Raw genomic sequence first — 24,041 nt, 5'->3', positions numbered from 1 at the left:
TAATAAAAAAAAAAAGCAAAAAGTTCAATTGATTTCTCATTCGAATGTACAGACAAACCTCTAAAGAAAAAGTTTATTCACCTCATCATAAGTTATTGGACCCACTTATGCTTTACTTTTGCCTCATTGGCGTTTTGAGCTCGGATAGGCGGCGGATAACAACCAAATTACAAAATTGGATAAGACGACTTAATCGTGCAACCGCTTGGGGCTGCTAACTCCGAAACTTTCCCCTTCTTTGCGAGGCACCGAGGTGGAGATGGCCGCTCCGCTCCAACGAAGGGCGCTATCGAGATCGATCTCTTCGGATGCCCTCGTCTCTGGGATCCCTCTTGAACACGTCCGGCGAAAGGTATATGCAAAGACTCCGAGGCTATTACTTGTTTCTCTCGTGCACTCAATTTTTTGCCCGTGAAGAATTTAGAAGACATTAAGTCTGGGACTTGTGCTAACTGTAAGATGGTTATTAATAATGATCGAAAGCATTACTGTATGGAAATTAGCTGCTTTTATTGAACTCATACGTTATTTTGCAAAGTACCCGTATAAAATTTTAGTAGAAATTATTGTCGAATGAAATATAATCTCTCACTTGTCTGATCTTGTTGTTCTCTTGATTTAATTTTCTATAAACTCCATTGGTGCAAGCCTCAGTGTCTAATCGCTCTTATATGTCAGCTATCTTGTTATTATCACCCTACTGCATTCGTAATGCTTATAATAGTCGTTCTTCCTTCAACTCCTTGGATTGGTATAGTATTTGTGCCTCACACTTCATATTGATTAAATAATAGTTTTTAATTAATTTTATCAGTTGCACTGATTTTTTTTCCTTCTAGTATTTGTTTGATAAACTTGTATTTTAATTTCCTTCATGCAGACCACAATACTTTTGCTCTACAAAGTCATCAAAACATTGATGCAACACCAAACTTTCCCTTTGGTGGTCTGTTTAGATTATTGCCATTCCTCTTAGGAAATTGTTGAATCTAGTTAAGTAAATATACATATTTAACTTCCAAAATATGTCTAGAATCCATTGTTGCTTCCAAAAGTTCAATTTAGCTGATACCGCATATTTAAGTGTAGTTGAAGGGATGCATCACTTTCATCCTGCATGCACACTTACATGTTATATTTTGCCGATAAAGCTGATCTTTCTAGTTTCTGCTCTCCTGACTGAATTCAGGTCATGATTTTTTCCCCAGCTAGGACTGCAACTTAGCAAGTTTCTGGAAAAGTTGGAAGGTGGAAAATCAATTTTATGTCAACCCAAAAGTTATGACCCCAGTTCTGCTTAATATCGATCGCCTTACTAACAAATTATAAGATGACCTTATTAGCAGTTAATTCATATACCCTGTCTCTTATGTATGCCAATTTAGCTTGACCATAAGTCACCAATTGCAATCGTAGCTTATGGCAACTGCCGCTTTCTACTTATGCATCTTTACTCTCATCAACTGACATTTTTAGGGAATCAATTATTATCTTTTGGAATTTGCACTCAGCTACTGGATAATTCTAGAGATTACAAGTTGCAGAGACTGATAGAATACATCAAACATTAGTGTTGATGGATAATGTGAGCGGAATTTTATCATTAATCCAATTGTACATTTTCTTTGTCTTCATAGTTGAAGCTGACCCCAGAACCACAGAGACAGTATAGTTCATCTCTCATCTCATTGGTTTAGATTTGGTAATTTATGTAATGCGTATTTTCCTTGTTTTCTTTGATGCACTAAATTGACGAAATGGCATGAGGACTGATCTTTATAATTATTATTTTTATTGACACCGTATTAAAATATAGGTGGGAGAATCCATTGATGGGTTGGACATCCACAGGGGACTCATATGGCAATCGCAGGACTTAGTTTTGGTAGTGAAGAAGCTGCAAAACTGTTTGCTGATAAACATGGATGGGATTATGTGGTGTGTATTTTTCATTTTTAACCATTTTATTGTCACATTACCTTACTACATACTGATTTACATTTTGCGCCTTTAAATTGCGGATGACCCTAGTCAAAGAAGGGAAGGAATATGGGGTGATCTGTACTTAGACTGAATCTAAGTTGCAGTATCTTGTCATATTATGATAGCTGAATCACCTGAAATTGTGAATAGGCTCTTTGAACTAATTCACTTTGTTTCTTTTGCAAGACGTGCAATGAAACTCCCAAAGGTCTTTTAGGTCAAACTTGATGCATGTTCTAATTCTGCATTTAAACTTTAAAGAATATCATATTCTGATCCTATTTAATCTAACATTTTGCTCATGTTGTATTTATAATCTCCTTTTGTATCTAGGGATATGATATGTCCTGAGGCCATTATTTCTATATGAAGAGTTGTAGTAATACTAGAAGATATCTTATGTTTGCATAAGAACTGTTCGATGAGGAAAGCTGAAACCTCTTCCTGGTAATCTGTGAGTGATAGATAGTGGTGAAAGGGTTGATTCTCTATGATTTTTAGCAAAAAAATTAGGATAGAGGGATAGAAAAGGCATATATTTATGCCCCAGGCAGGAGGCGAGCAAAGGCCATTTGGAAATTTTTTTAAAATTCTCAGACACTGATGGCTGAATTTATCTATTACATCTATATGGATTGGAAAACCCTGCTGGCACACTAGCTTTTAGAAAAGATGTACCTTTTACTTTGAGGCATGAAAAAAATAGGCCAACATTGTTAGAAACCTGATGATTTTTCCTCTCTTTTGGTTTATATTAGGTTCTTGTTCTTTCCTATGTTGTTTGCTTAGTTGCTTGCCCATACATTTTATTAAATGCAAGCTATTTATGGATTTGTATGATTGCAGTATCCTTTTTCTTTTCCTTCTTAGCAGCACTTGCATATAATTTTATTCCTAAAAAATCAGTACTAAAGCGTTAGAGAGCCAAATGCATTTTGTATATTCTTGAATGAAGAACATATCACGTCACTCTAGACATTATATTGTTGGGAACAAACAAAGAGAGAATTCCTGTTTCTTCATACTGTCATTAGAACTTGGCTATGGACCAAGTAATTATCATTCCAGTTTCGCATCAGTCCTTGTAAAATTAGTAGTTAAGCTTGCTGTCACTGTATGCAGGTGAGGAAGTGGTATACTCTTCTGAAGGTTTATCACCCTTCTCCTCAAGAATATGCTTCTGTTTTCAATTAAGCGGGTGTTTTTATGATTATATTTTAAAATGGAATTTGATTTGTTATTGCACTGGGAAAGACTTATTTTGAGTTTATGATTATTGTACCTAGCTATAGTAAATATTTGTTCAAGGTAGACAATTCAGTAGACACAAGTACCTAGCCATCTTATTTAACAGCATACAATATATCTTAAGGAGCACCTGTACATATAAGCCAAAATGACTGGTAAGGGTTACTGTATGCTTATAATTTTGATTCCCCTTTACTCAAAATTATCCGACAGAGCACTAGAGTTGACTCATGATTGTTGTGGACGACTTAGTGGAGATTCCGGAAGAGTTACCTTTGTTTTCACTTTTCATATACCCTTGTCATGAACCTTATCTCACTGTAGGTGAAGGCCAAGTCTTTTGTCTAGTTCTTCATTAGTATCTCTGCCGCAATTGTCCTGGTAAAGGATTTCGAATTAATTATATGCAACTGCTAGTTATATAGTTTAGCGGATCTTGAGGAACAATACCATTTGACTTTGGGTTGGGTCTTTAGGATTTAGGGCAGTAGCCTTTGCATTAATATGAGTCTAAACTGCATGATGGACACTGCTTTTGGACCAACATGGTCATTGATTCTAAAATCGTCTTTGAAGAACGAATCAACCTGACTCTGGCCGTATAAAGCCTGTCTCCTGCAGTTCTGTCGTTGAACTTGGACTTGCTATTCAGTCAGGTAATATGTAATAGGACTTTAACGCTATTATTGGTCAAGGAGTGCAATAAGGGAGGAAGACCATAGTACTGAGATATATCTTTCCACTTTATAAGATAATTGAATCTGAGTCACAAATAATTAGGAAATGTGTCTGATGATGATCTTTATGAAATCATTCTTTGTTATGAAGCCTTTGAAGAACGATCCAGCCTGACTTCGGACGTATAAAGCCTATCTCCTGCAGTTCATGCCGGTGAACTTGGACTTGCTGTTTAGTCAAGCAATAGGACTTCAAAGCTGTTAGGAAGCCTTTGAAGAATGATCCAGCCTGACTTCGGACGTATAAAGCCTATCTCCTGCAGTTCATGCTGGTGAACTTGGACTTGCTGTTTAGTCAAGCAATAGGACTTTATTAAACGCTGTTATTGGTCCAGGAGTGCGACAGGGGAGGAAAACTATAGCACTGAGATATCTTCTCACTTTATTAAGACAATTGAGTCCAATTCTTACCTCGAACTTATCTACCATCCTTATCTTATCTTATCGGGGACATATATTTGGCTGGTAGCAGATGGATGAAGACAAAAAGATTGTTTACTGATTTGGATGGTTTCTTCATGCGTTCCACATTAATCGAACTCAAGTCCAAGGTGACAAAAAGATTGTTTACTGATTTGGATGGTTTCTTCATGCGTTCCACATTAATCGAACTCAAGTCCAAGGTGTGGTAGATTTTCTACCAGGTATTTATTACTGCACTTCCCCTCAGTTTGTACTCTCTTTTAAATTACCTGGTAGATGATTGGTTTAATGCTTAGGCCAACTGAAAAGTGATAAGAAATCATGGATACATTTTCACATTACTTTTTATTTTATGCTTTAATCTTAGAGATAATTCATCTTATTCACCTCTGAATTGTAAAAGAACCAGAAAATATAGATTATCACTTCTCAGTATTTCCGCAAGCACACTGATGGATTTAAGTAATGCCATAGTTCAATTTCGTCAAGATAATATCTATTTATTATTAATTTATTAACTATTTTGAATTTTAAATTGTTAGACAATAATAATTTTTATATTTTATACTTTAATACGTTCTTATATTATATACTCTTAACACTTTCTTTGACATATGAGCTAAACTTCTTCTAACACCCCTCATTTTGATACTTAATTTAAACGGATATTTTTTTTATATATAATTTAAGTGGATTTGAATTCAATACTGTTGCTCTTCTAATTCACAACGACTCTTAAATGATTTGCTCTTCTAATTTACAACGACTCTTAAATGATTAAAATTTGAAACCGGTGGCTTTTATATTTTATATTTCTAATATTTATATGTGCAGTTGATTGAGTTGTAGTAGTTTCATTCTTGAGTGGATTTCACTGCGATTTACGTATTCCTCTCACTTCTATACTGAAGATTTTCTAGCACTAGAGGTCAAGGCTTATGCAGACATGAACCCCATGTGAAGACGGGAAATTTAAACCATTCCCGTCGGTTCGTACTCTGGATTGCGAGGATGCCATGTCACGAAATGAACCTCATTTTTTTTTTCCTTTTTATTGAGACTTTTCCATCTTTGTATGCGTGCGTGCATGCAATCAGCCATTCTTGTGTTTGACAAAATATAATTGAACTGATTTTTTTTAGTATACTATATACTAACATCATTTCTAACACTACATCTTGCTCATATTATCTACACCAGGGGGTAGGGGAAAACACAAAAGATGCAAGTACAGAAGGAAGAGGAGGAAGAAGAAGGAGAAGAGCTGTTTCATGCTTTGCAGTAGGTAACAGAAGCCTCATTGGTGTGAAACCTCCAGGTGAAGAGGTAGTCCTTGGCTTCACAGTAGAGTCTACTCACTTGGCATGGTGCAGTGATGATGGCCCTCCTCCCGTTGCATGCCCACTCTATCTTCACCCTGCATGAGAACCCATTGGAAGATGCCGGAACCGACGACTCCGGCACGTCCAGCATCACCTCGCCGCCAATTCTCCTCGTCGCCGCCTTCGTGCCAACCATGTAGTCGAGCCACATGCATTCGGGCTGCCCCACCATCTCCTTGTAGGCGGAATTGGCCATCCGGACGCGGTTTCGGGAGTCGGAGACAACTGCGGGGAGGGTGTCGGATTCAATCTCCTCCTCGACCTCCTCCGGCCTCTTGGAGACTAGCATCAGAGGTGCGGAGCCGGTGTTAGTGGCGATGCTGCCGACGCTAATGCTTGAGCCGACGGGCCGAAGGGGCTGAGGCACGATGATTTTGGGCTCCTGCAGCTTCTGAAGGAGGTTCTTCTCGACGGGGACATCTCTTTCCTCGGCGGCGGGGAGGAGCGAGAGGGTCAGTAAGTCCTTGGAGCACCCACCTGTTGTGGGCTTCTCCCGGATTGGTCCTAAATTGGAGCCCAAGGGAGGCAAGCCACGCGTCAAGAGGCCTGGATGGGCGGTGGCCGCGGTGGATACGGCGTCGGTGGAGGTGGAAGCAATAAATGGCAAGAAAGACTTCTGCCGCTTAGCCAACGGCATGGTGGCCAAGCTTGGCCGGCCACGCTTGCGTGCCCGGCACGGGCGGCTCCGCAAGTGGAGCCCCATGCCGCATGGCTTGTTGACTGGGCCGTCGGGGACAGGAGTCATGGGCAGGGCCGGCTTGGGAGCGATGGGCCGGAACCTGGCCATGATCTCGTGGGTCTTAGCCACGTCCACAGATTGATGAAACATGGCTTGCCCTAAAGCCAATATAGCTTCCCCTTCCCTCCTATGATGGTGAGAGGAGAGAGGACTATGAGGACAATGAGAGGACTATATATAAAAAAAAGGAGTCTTTTGCTGTGTTGTTGAAAGGGAAGGGAAGGGAATTGGGTGGGGTTTTAAACATGGATGGAAACCAATGGGAGCAAGGCAAGATGAGGAGACGAAGTGGGAGAGGCACTGACACGTGGGAGCAAGGTTGGGTACGTGGAGAGGTGGTTTAGTGGGGGAAGACACGTTGGCTGAGAGGGTATGACGGGATAGGAGAATAGGAGGCTCTTGGGTTTTTTTTTTTCTTTTTTCTTTTTTCACTTTTCGTTTTTCCTTTGTTTTTTCCCTTTGGTTCTGGTTATGATGGTGGCGTGGAGGAGGAGTGCGGTTACTGGTTCAGGGAGTGCATGACATCTAACTTGGGAATCCGGGGCTTTAGGTGGGAAGAGCTAATAAGAGTTGGACAGGTGGCGGTTGGGAGTGACATGCGGGCCTACACATGCATGCCTTATCGTAAGAGAGAGAGGGGTTGAATGTTTTCTTTTTTCCCTTCCCCCTTTTTCTTTTTGAGAAAGAAATGAATGTTATGTGAGATGTGGCGATGTGAACGAGGGAGAGAGGGAGGAGACGACGAGTGGTGTGTGGAGGAAGAGGAGGGCATGGAGATCTCGTTGGCGGGTGGCGATTCTTTGTTGCCAAGCGATGGGTGTCGGGAAGCGAGCAGGGAAGTGCAGTGTGATTTGTGATACAGCTAATGTATTTTAAACCCCTCTCGAGTTCGTGTCACTTCCCTTTTATTATTGCCCTTTGGAGTTCTATTCGCATGTCGTCACCGAGGCCATTAGGGTAAGCCACCTGTCTTACGAATATTTGCAAATTACTTCCTGCCTTTTGTCAAATAGGCTATCTCTCGTTCCTTCACGTCATGTCTGTTCTTTGGAGTTATGTACTAAATTACATAGGTAAAAGGTTTGATATAGCTGAGGTTTAGGCTTATTAGAGATACTAATACGTATAAATATTGTATGCGTGTGTATGGTGTTAAATGAAAACTTATTAGGGGTACACTTGGACTGTATGAACTATTATTATCTTTTATATAAAACTCAAATTTATTTTTATGGCATATTAATTTTCAATTATTCAAAACTTCTTAAATGTTAAAGTCCATTTAATTTTAAGAGCTCGAACAAACCGTCTTATCTTTTATTTCAGAGAAGGAAAGAGTAGTTAAAAGTTAGATTATTATTTAACAATTGGTGCTGCTAGGAGGGCGACAGATATAAAATAGTTAAACTGAGTCAAAGTACTACAAAAGATAGATTGTAAAAATGGCGTAACATCTAAATTTATCAACTCAGTTTACTAATTAGAAATTTAATCACGTCCTCAGGAAAAAGAAGGGAAAAAAATAAGTATCCATGATATGTAAAACTGAAAAACACTATTCAGACATTTTATGTCTCAAGATTTTGTGTTGGATATAAATTGTTTAACAATTACGCCAATGCTATTTTACTTGGCTACTTCACTCCCAACAACTCATCAGAAAACTATGCGAAGACAACATGCTCTTTAAAGCCAAGCAATAAGTACTTCCCCTAGTGCATGCTCCGATCAAGTATCAACCATGTCGACAACTAAGAAAAAGACATACATAAATTCCCAGCTTACCTAAACAACTTTTGTCCATCTAAGCACTTCAATATATAAGGTGACAACCCAACTGCTGCGAAAACTAGCATCAAAGCTGCAGTACTGTGCTGTAGCCAGCCCTTTTGGATCTACCTTTGGGTAGCAACCAATTTCCTAAACGAAAGGCTAAGGAACAAGGCTAAAGCAAGATTCTTGACAGCAAATTAATCAGTAAACCTTGTTACTTTTGCGAATGAAGAAAAAGGCCAGATTCCACCCCTTTGTCTTTGGGCATCTCAGAATAATAAAAAGTCACAAATATTTTACAACAATTAAATAAAATTCGCTGCAGAAGAAATAACTACGAAATTCTATATTGGATTTAGAATGAACTCTGCATCATGTGACTGCAGACTTATATAGTCACAATGACTAAATTTTGGTCAGATGAATGCCAACAATTGTCAAACAAATACTTCTACATGGGAATTTATTTTAATAATAGGCAACAACTAATGCACTATCCTAGACAAACCAGAATAATGGATATTAATTTATAACCACAAACCAACCTGTTTATTTATCGTAAACAGCTCAACATCCATGCGTCCCCAATCACAAGCAATTAAGAAATACAAGCCATATGGCTTTCTCTTAACTACCGAGATAATGGCAACATCAAACTAGAGAAATCTAATTAAAAAGAAATCTTTGGAAGGAAATTCGGCTACATTTTTTATATTTATCATCTCGTATGAAGAAACCCAACTTGGTATGATGCTATCACCTTCATCCTCCTCTCGACTCCATGCATTATGAGCTCGAACTTAAAAGCAGGCATCCAATAGGCAACAGCAGCAAAGCGCGGCCAGGCTGAATTTAAATAATAGAAAGAAAGCAAATGAGTGAGCCTTCGATGGTGGTGCGACTAATTATACTTTGGACGATGGTCAAGATAAGTTAATCTTAACAATAATTAATTAACGATATTTCTCAAAAAAAAAATTAATTAACGAGACGAGAACGTAATATCGCGCTAAAGATAGGGGCATTTTGGGAACTACAGGAGCAGTTTCCAAAGATTGGCAAACACACGTCGCATCAACCGCCTCAGAAGGTGCCAAGTTGCTCGACCCGCGCGCACGATAGCAGGGAAAGCACTACCACGAGCCAATCCGAACGACAGGCACACGGCACCCGGACACGCTATCGTGCGCCGCCGGAGATCGGGTCGAGAGAGGCACCTTAGGGACGTCGAGGAGCGAGACGGTGTTCCGCCATCATGAGCTGGCGTCCGCCAGGTCGCCGTGGAGGACATCTCCAACCTCCGATCTCGCGCGATCGATTTGGGGGGTGAGAGAGAGAGAGAGAGAGAGGGAGAGAGAGAACATACCATCCCTCCATGAAGGAAGGCCCGGAGCTCTGCTGCCGCGGCGGCTGCTGGGCGTACGGCGGAGGGTACCCCTGCGGCGGGTAGGCCTGCGGTTGCGGATATCCCTGCGCATATCCCTGGGGTGGATAACCGGGAGGCGGATAAGCGTCCTTCCCGTATCCCTCCGACGGATAACCTATCCATCCAAGAACAAACACCACGAGACTATTACAACAAACCCTAGAATCCACCCCCAAAATTGAAAAACACAACCCCTAGATTAGGATAGATAACAGTAAGATCCGGTACCTTGGGGCGGCGGGACGCCGACGGGGGGCTGCTGCTGGTTGTAGTAGCTCATGGTGTCCTCCTCGGCAAGAGATCTCCAGGCGACGAGGAATAGAATTAGAATAGGGGTGGTTGGGGGAGGATATGAAGTCTTATTATTAGAGAGGAATAAACTATTCTTGGTAGCGGAAAACGCGTGAATACCGTATACATGGCTTGGTATTGTATCGTAGTGGGGTGGAATAAAATAATAGTATGCATCAACGCATGTAATACTTCTGGGCTAAGGAAGGAATAGGACTTCTTATCTTCCAAATCTTATTCTTCGGAAATTAAACGTTCAACTATGTATCATATAATTATATGCTAGTCAATATATATATATATATATGTTATTTGTAATAACTATAAAGTTTTCTCGTGCATCGTTTGCTTTGTTGAGGGCGACTGGGGAACTATCTGCACCTTAATGGATGGGCCAACTTTATTTGCATCTTTCTCTTCCCCATCCATGTGGGCACCACTTATTAGTCATCTGGTGATAGAAGCAGGTTAACAACCACTAACATTTTTTTACTGCTAATGGATATCATTTTCTTTCTTTCTTTAAGTTTATAGTAAAGTAGAAAGACAAGAAAAATAAAACACCATAAAAGTAAAAAAAATAAGTTCTTTACTTTTCTAAAATTATACTCTTATTAATTAGAATAATTACTCACTTTCATCGAATACTTCTAAAATCTTACCTATTAGAAATATATATATATATATATATCAATTTTTATCAACCAAACACAGCCTGACTTTCGTAGCTTCTCCAGAATTATGGGTACAAACTTGAAATACAAGTCGTGTGACTTGGGTTACAGAGTGTTAACTTGGCTTAGACTCTTGGCGTTGGAAAATTAAAAGTGTGTGATACTATGCTTCATGTAGATATGATGCATCTTTTGTTATGACAACATGGCACATGTTTTCTGGGAAGTCCACATGCATACAGTCACGTAATTATCAGTTGGAGGGGAACAAGGAAATAGTATTTAAAATAAAAGCTAAAGGAGCTACAATCACATGGGCAGCTGCAAAAGATCTTTATTTGTAGTATTTTCCACACACAAAAATAAAGAAAAAAATATTCTCTGGATTTAAGAGAGTAATACTCGTATAGTAGTAGTACCTAAACACGAACTTGCTAAGAAAAATAATAACTGGACGACATTATTGAAGGTAGGTGGGAGTTATGCACCATTCAATGTATACATATTAATGAATGAATATAAAATAGGGATTGAAGTTAGGGAAGGTGCTTGGTTTATTTCGGTGGCTAAGTTTAATTGTCTTATTAGGAGGCATTTGGGGGGGTGTTGATCCCGGGAGTTCAGCGAATCAAACTAAAAGCAAATTTTCAAACATTCGAGAAGCTCAGATGGGATATTATTATCGGAGATTGTCTTTGACCGAACTACTACTACTTTTTATTCGTATTTGATCAGCTAAGGAAACTCTATTATTAGATCCCCGGATGACTGAACTTTTGTTTGTCAACTTATTTTATCGGAAAGCTTGTAGTCTAAGACAATTCATCAATACACCGTAGTCTTGATTCACAGAAGAATAAGGAAAAAGATATAGTGCTTTTCTAGGCCTACAATAGATATTACTATAAATGAATGGAAGCAATACGTTTATAGGTGAAAATATAAAAATCAATTTATAAAAGCAAAGAGTCTCAAAGCAACTAGTAGTCTAAGGCGTGACTTGATGAATCTTGAAAGTAGGAAGATTGACATATTACCAATCTAAGATGGATAGAAAAGTAAAGAGAAATTTATACAATCCTAAACCTACAAGAAGGAAAGCAAATAAAGAAAAAGCAAGATTCGACAAAAGGCATTATGCCTAAATCTGATTGTTACTCGAGAGAATCATCGAATCAAGGCAACAGTAAGGCAGGGGGATAAGGGCGGCATGGCAAAGGTAATCAAACAAAATCGGGCATGATAATAAGAGGGAGATGATGATGATGTCTCAAGTCACAATGAGAGCACTCCATTGCCCCCAAAAAAGCAGTGAAGTGATGCAGAGGGACATCAATGCCACAAGAGATAGCAGGAGGCTGAAGTGGCACAAGATGGTGATAAAAATGAGGCAACAGAGCAATATAGCAGAGGTAGTAAAGCAGTGAGATTAGGAGCAAAGGCAATGGAGCAATAAGGATGTATCCTTTAGTGTAGCAAGTTGGGCAGACAAGTAAGAGGGGACGAGTTGCATGTGGCTCGAAGCCCTTGATGCTTCAAAATGGCCAGATGAGCTAAACAAAAAGGGGGTGACGTAGGTTAGAGTCCTTGGTATATTGAGTCAAATAGACGACGAGAAGAAGTTCAGGTCCACCAGTGAAGTTGGATTAAGGAGAGAATGATGGAAAAGGAGAACAAAGAGGAGATAAGAGAAAAAGGAAAAAAAGAGGAAGGAAAGAAGAGGTGAGAGAATAAAAGAGAAAACCCATGAGGGAGACTAGGTTCAAGGAGGGATGTGAAACAAGGGCCAAGAGACCAAGTTACCTCGAATCTCTAGCGGTGTGCACCCAGGCTTGATAGGCCTGCATAGCTAGAGCAAGGAAGAAAGTTGTGCGAGAAAAATGGATGACTAGGGTTGAGAGGGATGTGGAGAGAGGAGTTCGAGATGAGAGAGATAACGAGAAGATCAAAATACTAGCCTAACTCAATTCATCATTCCATACATTTTTCCTAAATATAAGTCATAAGATTCTATTTATAAAAAATAAACTAAAATTTTCTTAAGTAACTAGAATAAGAAACAAATTAAGAATTATAGTCAGCTTCAATCACTCACTTAGGCTAAATTATAACTTTATCGCAAATAGAATTTGAATATGAACGAACATATTCCCAACAACTTATCGTGATGTCATCGATCCAATCGCTCTAGTTTCATCTTTTTCAAATATCATATAAATATTTATGAATTATTCTTCCACAATTGTATAAGCTGTAAATTCATATAATTTAAGTACTCAGACTAACGACAATATGACCCTTTAATATGAGGGAAAATTATGACAATCAATCCCTAGCAAAGCTAGGACCAACACAAGGAACAAAATAACAAGCACATTTTTTGTAACTTGATAACCAACTTCTTCCTCTTTTGAATTCTTCTCTATTTAATTTCCAACAATTAACACTAGAATATCACCGCTTGGGTTGTAACCGAATTGAATTCGGTTAAATATGTATAAATATTGGATTCAAATCTATTTAATTTTGTCGGATTTAAACTTGAATTAATTTTTAAATGGATAGATAATGCAATATCCATCTCCCCAATTCATGTATCACTGGATCATGTCAAACTCAAATCAAAATAAAGTTTAATCGAATTTATATAACTCTCGAATAACCACTGTACTATGAAATATGAAAATCTATAATAATCTTATTCGAAAGCAAGGATTCACAAATTTGGCACTCAATTATGATAGTTCAATAACAAAAATTAGAGCACAATACATTAATCATCTCACCTAAAATGACACAAGCTAACATAAGAACTAGAATAATCCAAGGCTTCTATGTATTAGGTTGCATATAAATTGCCTACTGACATAAAACGCACACACATCCTATATATCTATCTGAGCTCCAACGAATATTCACTCCAAATCAGATTCAAATCTAGTTAGATCGAACATTCTGAATCCGACCCATTTGTTATATAGATCAAAATTTTAAAATCCATATTTGAATTAGTCAGCCCCCACCCCAGGTAACATTTTTTGCCTGACTGTTTGAATTTTACTATAACTAGGTTCAAATCATAAACTGATTCTAAACCAATTATTAAATGATTACTGCTGTTCTGCATTACCTCAGCCGGCCTAATTCGTATTTATAACTGATTTTATAATCCAAATAATTAAAACACATCTTTATGACCTGTATAACCTGTGGAATAAATAGAATATATTTGTACGTAATATCCCAACCGATTTAATAAATTGATCAAGTTCTTGTGGTGGTTTGGAATTGATCCGATAAGAACCAGACCGACATAACCCAATCTCCAATAGTAAGTCAACTGTGGGCCTATCATTTGGGCCCAAATTGAGCAACGGTAGGTCCAAGAAACATACCATCAAATGGTCGCCTTTCCTAATTGCAATAATGCGAGGGCTACGTGCCTATTTTGCCTATATATATATATATATATAATATCCACGTCAGCGAAGCCTAGGCATTGACCACTAAAAAGTTGAAAAAAAAAAAAAAAAAGAGAGAAGTGGCAGTAACCCTCCAAAAGCACGTTACGAGTCATCATCAAATCAAGCCATCACTCACACGAGTCATCCATCGTCTTGATACTTTTTCCACATCCTCCAACGCAATCCCGACTCCTTTATCTCCAAGGCCAGGAGATTCCCCCATGTGGACCTAATCGTACGCTCCTCATTCCCCCCCGACTAATAATTCCCACCCAGTAAACGACAATGAGCCTCCAAATCCATCACCTTTAATTGCCGTGCTGCAGTCACCAACATGTCACAAGTTCGAACCCCCTTTCTTTTTCCCCCCCTTCCTCCTTTATACACATCTATTTGCGCTATAATAAAAACATGCTAACACATCTGGAAAAAGAAATTAGACCCCTCTACATGTCGAAGTAGATGTTTGAGTAATATAGAGGGGGCCTTCTCCTTTTTTTTTGGTTGGCGTTGGGTTGGGGCTTTTATATTAACTCCCAATGCCTTCGGCAATGCTCTGCAAGGCTGGCTTCCACTGACCGGGGCGTGGCGGTGCTCTGCTGCACGGGTTGTTGTCGTTGCTCCCCACTTCTTTCTCACGCTCTTCCATTGCTTCACCCTATTAATTAATGACGCTATTAACCAATATAGCCCCTAAAGAAGGAAGTAAATTACAAGTACGGTTCATAGTTTTTTATACCGTCCCACGAGACCTCTCTGCTTGCAGAATCCGATCTCTCTCGCTCACCTTGTGCTTGACGACCAAACGGTTCACCTTGACGTGCTTCTTTGATGCGAACTCTTTCAGCACCTCTGATGATATCTCAGCCGTACAATTTATATATATATGTATATATTTTTATTTTAGCAAAACGCGAGAGAATAAGATGTGAAAGAAGGGAAGGGAAGAGAGGAACTAAACGGACCTTCGAAGCTGACGAGGCGATAGACGTGGCCGATGAGGAGGGTGTCGTCCGGGCGGAGAAGCTTAAGATGCTTCACCGGGGCGTTGCTAGTAGGAGCATTGCTTCTGTTGTTGTTGTTGTTGTTGTTGTTGTTGCTGCTGCCGGAGGAGGAGGGGGCGGTGATGATAACAGCGACGTAGTGGCCGGGGTTGGCGGCCATGACGTGGCGGGCGCTTAGTGACCAGTATACCCTCTCGATCTTGCCTCCGGGGTGTTGGATCACCACCGTTGCTGCCTCCGCCGCTTGGCAATTCCCCATCTCTGTAGATTAAATGGATGATGGCTCAGATGATTGGTGAGGGAACTGCGACAGAGAGAAAGAGATCTCAGAAGGAAAGGAAACAGGAGATGTGGAGTGGTCTTATAATGGAGTTCGAAGGAATATTGTTTTAATTTTTAATTTTTTTTATTTTTAGTAGTTTGGTACTACATTTCGATTACATGATGGATGATGGCTCACCAAAAGTCACTTTCAAGGTGCGCTATACAGAAAAGTCACTTTCAAGGGACCCATTTCGGGATACAAAATAAGGGCCAATGAAGCTAAAATGGGCTGCCCCAATATGGCCCAGTCTGCGCATTAAGGCCTGACTAATCCTACTACTTCCTCTTGCAATAGTGAGTAGTGGCTCCGCTGCGTGATAGTAAAAAGTGGATAAGGTTGGGCCCTTTTGTCAACTCTGGATAAGTTAGCACCTTTTATCGTTGGCTGTTCATTATACGGGGACTTATCCACTAGACCACTATGCCTGTTTTGATTGGTTTTAACCCAATTCCTTATTCCATCACCTGGGTTCGTGAAAAATGTGGGGGTCTTATTCGAATATATGGATGGGCCGAATTGGGGCCCAACGTGGTTCCTGGATGAAAGTAAGGCCCATAAAGCCCACAATAAGGTAAATAAAGAAAGGCCTATAAAGCCCACAATAGGATTAAAAAAAGAAAGGCCCATTAAGACTTGAAGGCAGGGGTAGCGTTCCTTTTGACCAATCTACTTTCACTTCCCAAAATTTATTACTGTAGCCTGAAAACTATTTACTAAGCTATTATAATTAACAGTCATGTAAACTTTTATTAATGTAAATTGCTCTATTACAATAAATTTTTTGCCTAAGATATATTATTATATAGATTATTGCCTCAAAGCAATTTATTGTACTTACGTAATAACAATTATAGTAGTTTGGTAAATAATTGGGAGGAGACTACAGCAGGAAAGACAAAAATTAATCGAGAATATATAGTAGATAAGTTAGAACCTCCACTTTTTTTCTTAATTTTTTACTCCACTATGAATTGCAGCAGTTACTCTAACAAGTGTCACATGATTGGATTCTGAATGGCTGCAGATAACTGTTCAGAGGTTTGAATAGTTGGATCGATTCTGTCTCTCTTATTCAATCTACAGGGAAGCCAGGTACTATTTTACTGCATCAAGTGATCCCATGTTACTCATCATCCATTTATCTATATATGGATGAAGTATAGCTAGTATAATAATAATTGGGTTGGGCGATGGTGCCAATGAATTCGATGCATGGAGTAGCAGATCTCGGATAGTGAGATAATTGAATGGGGTTCACGAGAGTGATGGGGGAGGTGGGGGAGTCTAATGCTGAGTGCCAACCACTCTTGTCTGTGACCAATTTCTTGAATAGCTACTGTGGTTGAGGTGATCTGATGATAGTGGATACAGTACGTGTGTTTTGTATCAGAAGAACTGTGAGTCTTGATGGTTGATGATGATCCCCAAATCATTCTATGGTCATTGTACCTTGGAGGGCAGCTCCAAACTGCACAGCCAACTGTCCCTGTACCATCTTGTACCCAGACCCCAGTCCCAAGTTCATGACTCTTGCTAGAAATTAGTAGAAGACTACAAACAATCTACATTACAGCCTTTGAGAAGATACTGAATTCTCATGGTATCAGAGTAAAAGTTCTGAGAATAGCTTGAACTCATAGATCTTCTATCGAGTTATCTGGTGTCTTAACCACTGTGAAATCCTATCAAATCACTACAATTTGTATACATTATTAATGAGTGTCAAAAGAAGAAGAAAAAAAAAGCCACGTCGAGATAAAAGCGTACGCCGGAGCAGAGACAAGGAAGGGTGGTGGTGGGCATGTCTGGTTGTAATGCTATAATAGACAGAGGGTCTCCCAATGCTCAGCAGTAGAGGGTGAGGAGGTCCGAAGAGGTGGGGGTAGAAGGGCACAGAGATTTGTTAATAACGTTTTGTCTCATCCTTGGGCTCTTTCCTATAAACCCCCAAAGCCCTTTAACTACTACTTGCCAGGCCTCACATGCTCCATCTGAAATATAAGGACCCACTTCACTCTCATACAGCCTGGGCTCTGGCTTTCTTGTCAAGTCTACTACTACTTATATGCCCATCTCCTCTATACAAATGGGAAGGTTCTAATTATTGCCGATGATGCACTGTTACCTTGACCTCGCATCTCTCTCTCTCTCTCTCTCTCTCTCTCCCCTTCTCTTGCACTTGGGAGTCTCTCTTTGGCATTAGGTTCTCTGAAAGGGACGTAAAAGCTAGCTACCCTTTTCTTTTTAGAGGTATCAGAGGCAGGCAAAGATGAGCATTTCTACATAGTAGGGTTATTGTGTCTCGGTGAAAAGAAGTACTATTGGACCTTGGACGCTTGCCTCGTGAGTTGGAAAATTGAGAACTTTGTCTCCTATATATGATGCACTCTGGTTGGTGGCGAATGAATCATAGGGTTGTCCACTTGGTTGATTTCCAAAATATCTCGGGCAATTTCAATTGTATTTAAGATTGGATGTTGATTTTATTAACTTATTTTAATAAAGTCAGTAGGAGCCATTTTACCCCTAGGTGGCTCTTTTAATGAGTCGGAACGAGAGAGACAGACTAACAAGCTAATTAAGCTTGCTTCTTTCCTAGCAGGAGTTAGATGTGGCATCTTCAATTTGACCGTTTGCTGATGCGGTGGCAACGTGTGAGATCCTTCTTTGTCTACGAACTGAAGACATCTCAAAACATTTTGGTTGAATGAGATTCCTGTATGCTGGTCAATGTTATGAATAAAATCAATCATGCTTCTTTGGTGGCGTATTAACATTGACTTACTCTAACTTAAATTTTAAAATTACAAATAGATTAGCGAGCCAGTATTTGCAAACTACGATAGGATCATAAATTATGGGTGTTGGGTAATCTCTTTTCTCTCTCTCTTTTTTTAAATTTTTTTTTTTAAATTATTTACATGAACAATTTGGGGGAGAAACAAAACATGAGAGACCTTTGACTTTGTGCTAATCTTCTCTCGTAATAATGTCCAAGAGAAGTGTACGCTCTAAAAATAGTAAGCGGACTATGCTCAATCTACATCTCTCTCTTCTCGTTGCTATAAATGCAAATAATCCGCTGGACCACGACCCTAATGATTACAACGCCGTGGAGTCCAACTCAGAACTACGGCGTTTGATGTGATTGGACTTGAGAGGGGCAGCTTCGTAATTGCGCACAGAAAATGACGGGGGACTTTTTGAACGGAACGGCACGCCCCCCCCCCCCCGCCGTCTGGTCACGTGCTTGGATGGCGGGAGATTTTGCAAGCACGACGAACGGCGACTTTCCCGGCCAGAATCGCGCGGCCAGTCGTACCATCCTCGTGATCTAAACGGCGACTACGGGAATTAGAAACCGTCCGATCTTTGAGAACGAAGGATCAAAGATCAGATCGGAGTTATTCCTACGCTATATTTGCGAGGCAAGGCACTCCTCTAATAACCCCGCCTTCCCAGGCGTATATCCAGAGAAAGATCGCGTAACGATATCGAACAGCTGGGAGCACAATGGTATGTATATAAGCGCTTCGTGCAGCACGAAGACACACAGACACATCACCAAGCGGACGCGGCCGGCCGCGAGCAGAGGCGAGAAGTGGGCCCCGCCTGAAACGACTCTTTTTGGTCCACGAGTCGCAGTACGATTGGCTCATATTTAAAGCACGTCCACCTCCTGGGTGCGTTGCACTACTGGGAATAAGGAAGCAAAAGATTTGAGGGTCACAAAATCCCCATCTTACCCCTTGGGAAGACTTTTGGTCTCCAGGGCCACCACATATGTATATGATTACGGCATATTACGAGTAATTACTGCCCAATGATAATAATAATAATAATAATACAACTCATCCTGATATAAGATTTATTATTATAAATAGAGACATGGTAACAAAAAGAGAACCAAAAGAACGGCCCATAGTTCGGAAGGCCCAGAGTCTATTCTTTCGTCCAAAAGCTATATTTAATTCTTTAGAATTACTACTAAGGTGCGAGTGAGTTAAGACACCCATGCGCTACTCTCTCTGGATCTTTACCATCGTCGCCTGTGTAATATATACTTGCTGTACAAGGGCTCTCGGCGAGCCGACGGCGTTTGATCGGCGGGGTCTCGGCGCGGATCGGCGGTACAGACGACTTCTGGGAGTCGCAGCTCACGCAAGCCGCCGCATCCAGGACGCCGACTGGGCTCTGCGGCGTCGGCGGTTCATGGCCGGGCTTTTGCACTCCAGCCGATCGCGAAGGACACATGTCTATCAGAAACTGCTCCATTAGCTGGCGACACCCACTTACCACCTCCTGCCCTCCAAAATAAAAATAAAAAATAGAGTAAAATAACGTATTTACTGCAAACCACCGCAGGAAAAAAAATGAACATTTTACTGTCAGAATGGGCCAACCAAAAGTTGAAGTGCGTCCCGTCACCGCTGGTGTGTGAACCAACTTCCTCCAGTTTCACAATATTTATACCTTCCTTAGTATTATTAAATTTTCTCGTACTATATGTTTACAAGATGTTGCCTTTCCTCCGCGCACACACGCAAAAAAGAAAGGTTACAAGTTGTTGTAGTAGCATTTATTACAAAGGGGAGGGCATTTTTCGGTGTACGGTAAAGCTACCGGAGATGACAGAGGACGAGAGGAGTAAAAATTACCATGTTGACCCACTTGTCAAAGCAGTGCATTAAATCGCCGTTATCGACGGCCGAGGAATCGGCGATCTCATCCGCGGCGCATAGAACCGCCGCGGCCGCAATCTCCGATGGCCGATACCCCAAGAAATCCACAACTGCCGTATGTGCCGTATGTGTTTAAAAAGAAAGGAAAGGAAAAAAAAAAAAACCAAAGTAAATCCATAATTCTCTTTCAACAAAACTGCCCTTTTCCCCCACCAAAAAAAAGTAACGGAGAAAAAGAAAAAATCGATACCACGGCGGGTGCTGAGTGCGAGGTCGGAGGCACGTGCGAGGAGTTCTGGGGCACGAGAGAAGTGGGGGAGGAAGTCGAAGGGGGAGGCGGCCCGCATGCGCCAGCGCAGCGCCGCCATGAGGAGCAGCTCCATGCGACGAACCGTGCGCGGCTCGAACACATGGCGCGGCTCCAGGATCTGGAGGTCGACGAGCATCGGCACGTTCGTCTCCTCCATCTTCGCCGCCACCGACACGCACGCCACCGACAGCAGCTGCATCGGCCATCCCTTCTCCGCCGCCTTCACCGAAAAAATATTAAATAAATGAATAGATGACGGAGCAAACGATCGCCGTCGAGATGTGGAGAAATTGGTTTTACCGGAAGGGAGTGGAAGGAGAGGAAGCGGTCGAGGTAGCTGACGGAGAGGTACGCCGTGACGGGGCGGAAGCGGTAAAACTCGTTCACCTGGGTTTATCAATTAATCTATTAAACTGTCCAGTAAATAAACAAAATAAGAGGGGGTTAACAGCAAAAAAGAGGGTACCTTGAGGATCCACTTGACGGCGTCATGGCGGGAGGCGGCGTCGCGGAAGCGGGCGAGGTAGTCGGAGCGGGGCATGGCGTCGGACTCGGCGGCGAGGAGATCGGACACGTGTCGGCCGGCTTCGGCGTCGCCCGTTTCGGGGAGGGAGAAGGTCCACCCGTCGTCGCCGTCGGCGGCGGAGGAGATGGAGTCGTGTGCCCAGGATGCCACGTCAGCGGCGTCCTCGGAGCAGAGGAAGAGGTCGGGGGTGAGGGCCATTGGAGGGAGAGGAAGAGGGGAAGGGTAATGGGATGGGTTTGGGCATGGAAAGATAGGTGGGAAGAGGAGAGAGAATATCACTCTCTCTCTCTCTCTCTAGAGTCTCTCTCCCTCTATGTGCCTGTGTGCGCTTTAGGAACAGTGTGGGCTTTTTGACGACTGGGGCAGGAGAAAAAGAGAGGTTTTGCGTGGACCAAAGAGGAGAGAAGGCGTTTCTCGAGAGGGGAAACTTATTATTAATACTATTCTTTTCATTTTTTTTATGTTTTTAATGAGCTAATTGGGCATGTGGGTTTAATTAGAGGACTGCCAGATGACTAGCTTCATATGCCTGCCTCCACACTCGACAGTCGACACCCATTCGACGCCCTGAGAAAAAGCTCATCAATATGAACATTTTCTTTTAAGGAAAAAAAAAAAAAAAAGGTCCTGGGCGTGAAGTGAACTGTAAAACTATTGAATCTAGGGGCGTTAAATGCAAGAGTGACGCTTGCTTGCGATTCGATTGAACAGACTCCTTTCTATATCTTTTGCTTGATCTCTCACTTAATTTGTCACTGCTCGATACTTGGATATTCCACTCACGATAGAACTCGATGCAATTGCAATATAGTGGACAAATTAATGTGTCATTTCTCAGTCATCGGCATCCAAATAAATGATAAGCTGCGATGTAACTGATATAAGTGAGTCAGATTATTTGATGCAGTGTCACGAGGAGCTCGCTTTCTCAATCAACATATTAGGCCGTTTCCCAAATTAAATCTTACTTTGTCTTTACTATATAAAGGTTACTAATGTGAGCATGGCAGGAATTGGATATAGACAGATAATCTCATTATTTTGCTATTCTTAATACGCCGGTGGAGAATATTTATCGAAGAGTTTTGCTTACGACTCGTTGATTTACCGTGGATATTCGACTACAGATATGTGCAGGTTTGACTAGACCACTAGAAATGGAAGCTTAAGTAGTTGTTCTTAGTACGAATATTGAATATAATTAAATATCGATGATGCTTTGAATCACAGATATATACTGAAGTGAGAAAATTACACGTGAATAAATTAAGAATTTATAGGTAACAGAGAAAAGGAGGGGTCACTCATAGAATGCACGATGGTGCTCGGTGGAGGAAGGTAAACTTTAGTACTCTTCTACTTCCCGAGTCAAGTAAATTCTAGAATAATTTCTTTTTTTATTATTTTTAAAATTAGGTTATTATTTTAGAGTGGCTATTTTTATATTCGTTTGTATTTTTAAATAAGAGAATAATAATTATATTTAATATGATATAATGTAAAGAAACAGATGAAAAAATATATATTATTTTTTTTTAAATTTGCTATAGAGTAGATTGATGCGATATATATTAAAGATAAATTAATAATTCTTAATCAATTATAATATATTAATTATTATTATGGAATAAGAAGTTGTATTCTAAAATTTTAAAAAATTATTTCTAAATGAGCGAGAAATTAATTGAACTAGCAAAGCTTCCCTATTAGGGTTTTGGAGAATTTTTTACTCTTTCAAGATTCTCTACAGAGTCGCCGTCGAATTCTTCCCTCCTTCCTCTCCTAGTATCCTTGGTTAAAAATGGGGAGAGAAATATTTCCTCCTCCTTTGAAAGGATTTTCCCTTCTCCTCCTCCCTCGTCTTTCTCCTTCTCACCTTCTTTCTTTTCTCTTTTTCCCATCTTTCTCTATTCCACTTCTCTTCCTATCATTCTCCTTTTTTTACATTGTCGATTGCTCCCTTCTCAGTAAGGTCGAAGTTTCATGCTGTCGGCGCTCCATCCTCTACCTTGCCACCACTATTCTCCTATTTGTTATTGTCACATTAACTGGCCTAAGAAGATATATAAAGTGTGATTTGGGCTTGGAGCGAGTTCTTTTCTCACTATCTACATGTAGACAACGAAATCTTAAGTGGACTCGAGGTTACTTGCTTTTGTGAATCTTTGAGGTCATGATTTACTACTCTATTATATTTTTTTATGAAACCTTGGTATTGATGCTTTATTCTATCTACAGTTCTCGCTTGTGTTTAATAGTACTTATTCTATCGCTCCTTGTTTTATGTATTAGGCGGGACATTAATGAATTATTATAGCATGTTTTCAACGCACCCAAAAAAAAAAGTGCATGGCTATGTGCAACTGTCACCCAAAATTGCACCCAGAGGAGGCCACGGAGAGGTACATATTAGGTGGGACCTGTGCATATCTCACAGGCAGCCATTATGTTTCACGAGACTTGGAATTTTCCATCAGTCACCACTGGTGGAAACCATAGAGTGCGTTTGAGAAAGGCCAAGATTTAGGAACATACATCTACGGGGTATTTGGTGGCCATTAATCGTCTCTCAGCGAGTGATCAATCCATCCATGAGTTGAGGGTTAATAAGTTTAAAATTATATTAACTGAGCTGCAAAAGTACCTCAACTGTGGATAATTTGTACATTCACAATGGCAAAGAATCTGTTAAAATTCACTGCACTCTTCCTTTGATATCATATATTGTGCACAGCATAACACTCTCTAGCTGTCGAAGGTATTCTCGCTCATATTTTGTACGTACAATAATAAAATCATAGCAGACAACTATACATACTTATATAGATGTATTTTAATGTCCGCCCTATGATTCATTAGAGTGATTGAATCCATAGTGATATAATCTAGTAAGTACCAATAGATGGGCGTGCATTAAATCTTGGCAGATGCTGGAAGCGAAGTAATAATGTATCGGAGTCAATGGTTCATTAGATTCTTAACTACGATTTGGTACGACCAAATTTTATTATTAGTGATATGGGCAAGTGGACTTTAGCGAATGAATCCTGGTAA

General features: G+C 40.5%; 4 protein-coding genes and 1 long non-coding RNA gene across 5 annotated transcripts; 1 reads left to right on the top strand and 4 right to left on the bottom strand.

Moving 5' to 3' along the window:
- The first annotated feature begins 171 nt into the window (after positions 1 to 171).
- LOC140778539 (uncharacterized) lies at positions 172 to 4,053 on the top strand. Its single transcript, XR_012107200.1, has 3 exons — positions 172 to 352; positions 1,817 to 1,938; positions 3,106 to 4,053. It is a non-coding gene; the product is annotated as an uncharacterized lncRNA (long non-coding RNA).
- A 1,533-nt stretch (positions 4,054 to 5,586) lies between these two features.
- On the bottom strand, positions 5,587 to 7,737 carry LOC140778538 (uncharacterized). The gene has a single exon (XM_073123319.1). The coding sequence runs from the start codon at positions 6,600 to 6,602 to the stop codon at positions 5,661 to 5,663; it is 942 nt and encodes a 313-aa protein (XP_072979420.1). The 5' UTR covers positions 6,603 to 7,737; the 3' UTR covers positions 5,587 to 5,660.
- A 1,074-nt stretch (positions 7,738 to 8,811) lies between these two features.
- Positions 8,812 to 10,098, bottom strand: LOC140779539 (protein CYSTEINE-RICH TRANSMEMBRANE MODULE 13-like). The gene is made up of 3 exons (XM_073124647.1): positions 9,940 to 10,098; positions 9,652 to 9,826; positions 8,812 to 9,131 (listed from the first exon to the last, which is right to left on the bottom strand). Exons 1-3 carry the CDS (start codon positions 9,989 to 9,991, stop codon positions 9,086 to 9,088), a joined length of 273 nt encoding a protein of 90 aa, XP_072980748.1. The 5' UTR covers positions 9,992 to 10,098; the 3' UTR covers positions 8,812 to 9,085.
- A 3,292-nt stretch (positions 10,099 to 13,390) lies between these two features.
- Positions 13,391 to 15,524, bottom strand: LOC140779538 (uncharacterized). Its single transcript, XM_073124646.1, has 3 exons — positions 15,106 to 15,524; positions 14,880 to 14,992; positions 13,391 to 14,798 (listed from the first exon to the last, which is right to left on the bottom strand). Exons 1-3 carry the CDS (start codon positions 15,401 to 15,403, stop codon positions 14,670 to 14,672), a joined length of 540 nt encoding a protein of 179 aa, XP_072980747.1. The 5' UTR covers positions 15,404 to 15,524; the 3' UTR covers positions 13,391 to 14,669.
- Positions 15,525 to 19,327: 3,803 nt separating this feature from the next.
- On the bottom strand, positions 19,328 to 21,394 carry LOC140778765 (cyclin-D2-1-like). The gene is made up of 5 exons (XM_073123626.1): positions 20,928 to 21,394; positions 20,762 to 20,848; positions 20,402 to 20,681; positions 20,128 to 20,261; positions 19,328 to 19,771 (listed from the first exon to the last, which is right to left on the bottom strand). The coding sequence occupies exons 1-5, from the start codon at positions 21,183 to 21,185 to the stop codon at positions 19,457 to 19,459; spliced, it is 1,074 nt and encodes a 357-aa protein (XP_072979727.1). The 5' UTR covers positions 21,186 to 21,394; the 3' UTR covers positions 19,328 to 19,456.
- Positions 21,395 to 24,041: the final 2,647 nt, after the last annotated feature.

This window comes from Typha angustifolia, chromosome 15 (genome assembly GCF_048772165.1).
Source record: "Typha angustifolia cultivar Huaian chromosome 15, ASM4877216v1, whole genome shotgun sequence".
Taxonomy (NCBI): Eukaryota; Viridiplantae; Streptophyta; class Magnoliopsida; order Poales; family Typhaceae; genus Typha; species Typha angustifolia.
Note: the sequence above shows the minus strand (reverse complement) of the source record. Positions and strands in the feature narration are given on the sequence as shown.

Bases quoted from the DNA above. Each gene is read 5' to 3' on its own strand.
- LOC140778538 (XM_073123319.1), bottom strand. From the start codon at position 6,602: ATGTTTCATCAATCTGTGGACGTGGCTAAGACCCACGAGATCATGGCC.
- LOC140779538 (XM_073124646.1), bottom strand. From the start codon at position 15,403: ATGGGGAATTGCCAAGCGGCGGAGGCAGCAACGGTGGTGATCCAACAC. The intron at 14,993-15,105 runs GTCCGTTTAGTT...AGATATCATCAG, and splicing joins TCGCCTCGTCAGCTTCGAAG to AGGTGCTGAAAGAGTTCGCA. The intron at 14,799-14,879 runs GTATAAAAAACT...ATTAATTAATAG, and splicing joins CAGAGAGGTCTCGTGGGACG to GGTGAAGCAATGGAAGAGCG.
- LOC140778765 (XM_073123626.1), bottom strand. From the start codon at position 21,185: ATGGCCCTCACCCCCGACCTCTTCCTCTGCTCCGAGGACGCCGCTGAC. The intron at 20,682-20,761 runs GTAAAACCAATT...TTTTCGGTGAAG, and splicing joins TCTCCTTCCACTCCCTTCCG to GCGGCGGAGAAGGGATGGCC. The intron at 19,772-20,127 runs GTAATTTTTACT...TTTGGAGGGCAG, and splicing joins TTGACAAGTGGGTCAACATG to GAGGTGGTAAGTGGGTGTCG.
- LOC140779539 (XM_073124647.1), bottom strand. From the start codon at position 9,991: ATGAGCTACTACAACCAGCAGCAGCCCCCCGTCGGCGTCCCGCCGCCC. The intron at 9,827-9,939 runs GTACCGGATCTT...TTGGATGGATAG, and splicing joins CGGCGTCCCGCCGCCCCAAG to GTTATCCGTCGGAGGGATAC. The intron at 9,132-9,651 runs GTATGTTCTCTC...ATTTAAATTCAG, and splicing joins CCTTCCTTCATGGAGGGATG to CCTGGCCGCGCTTTGCTGCT.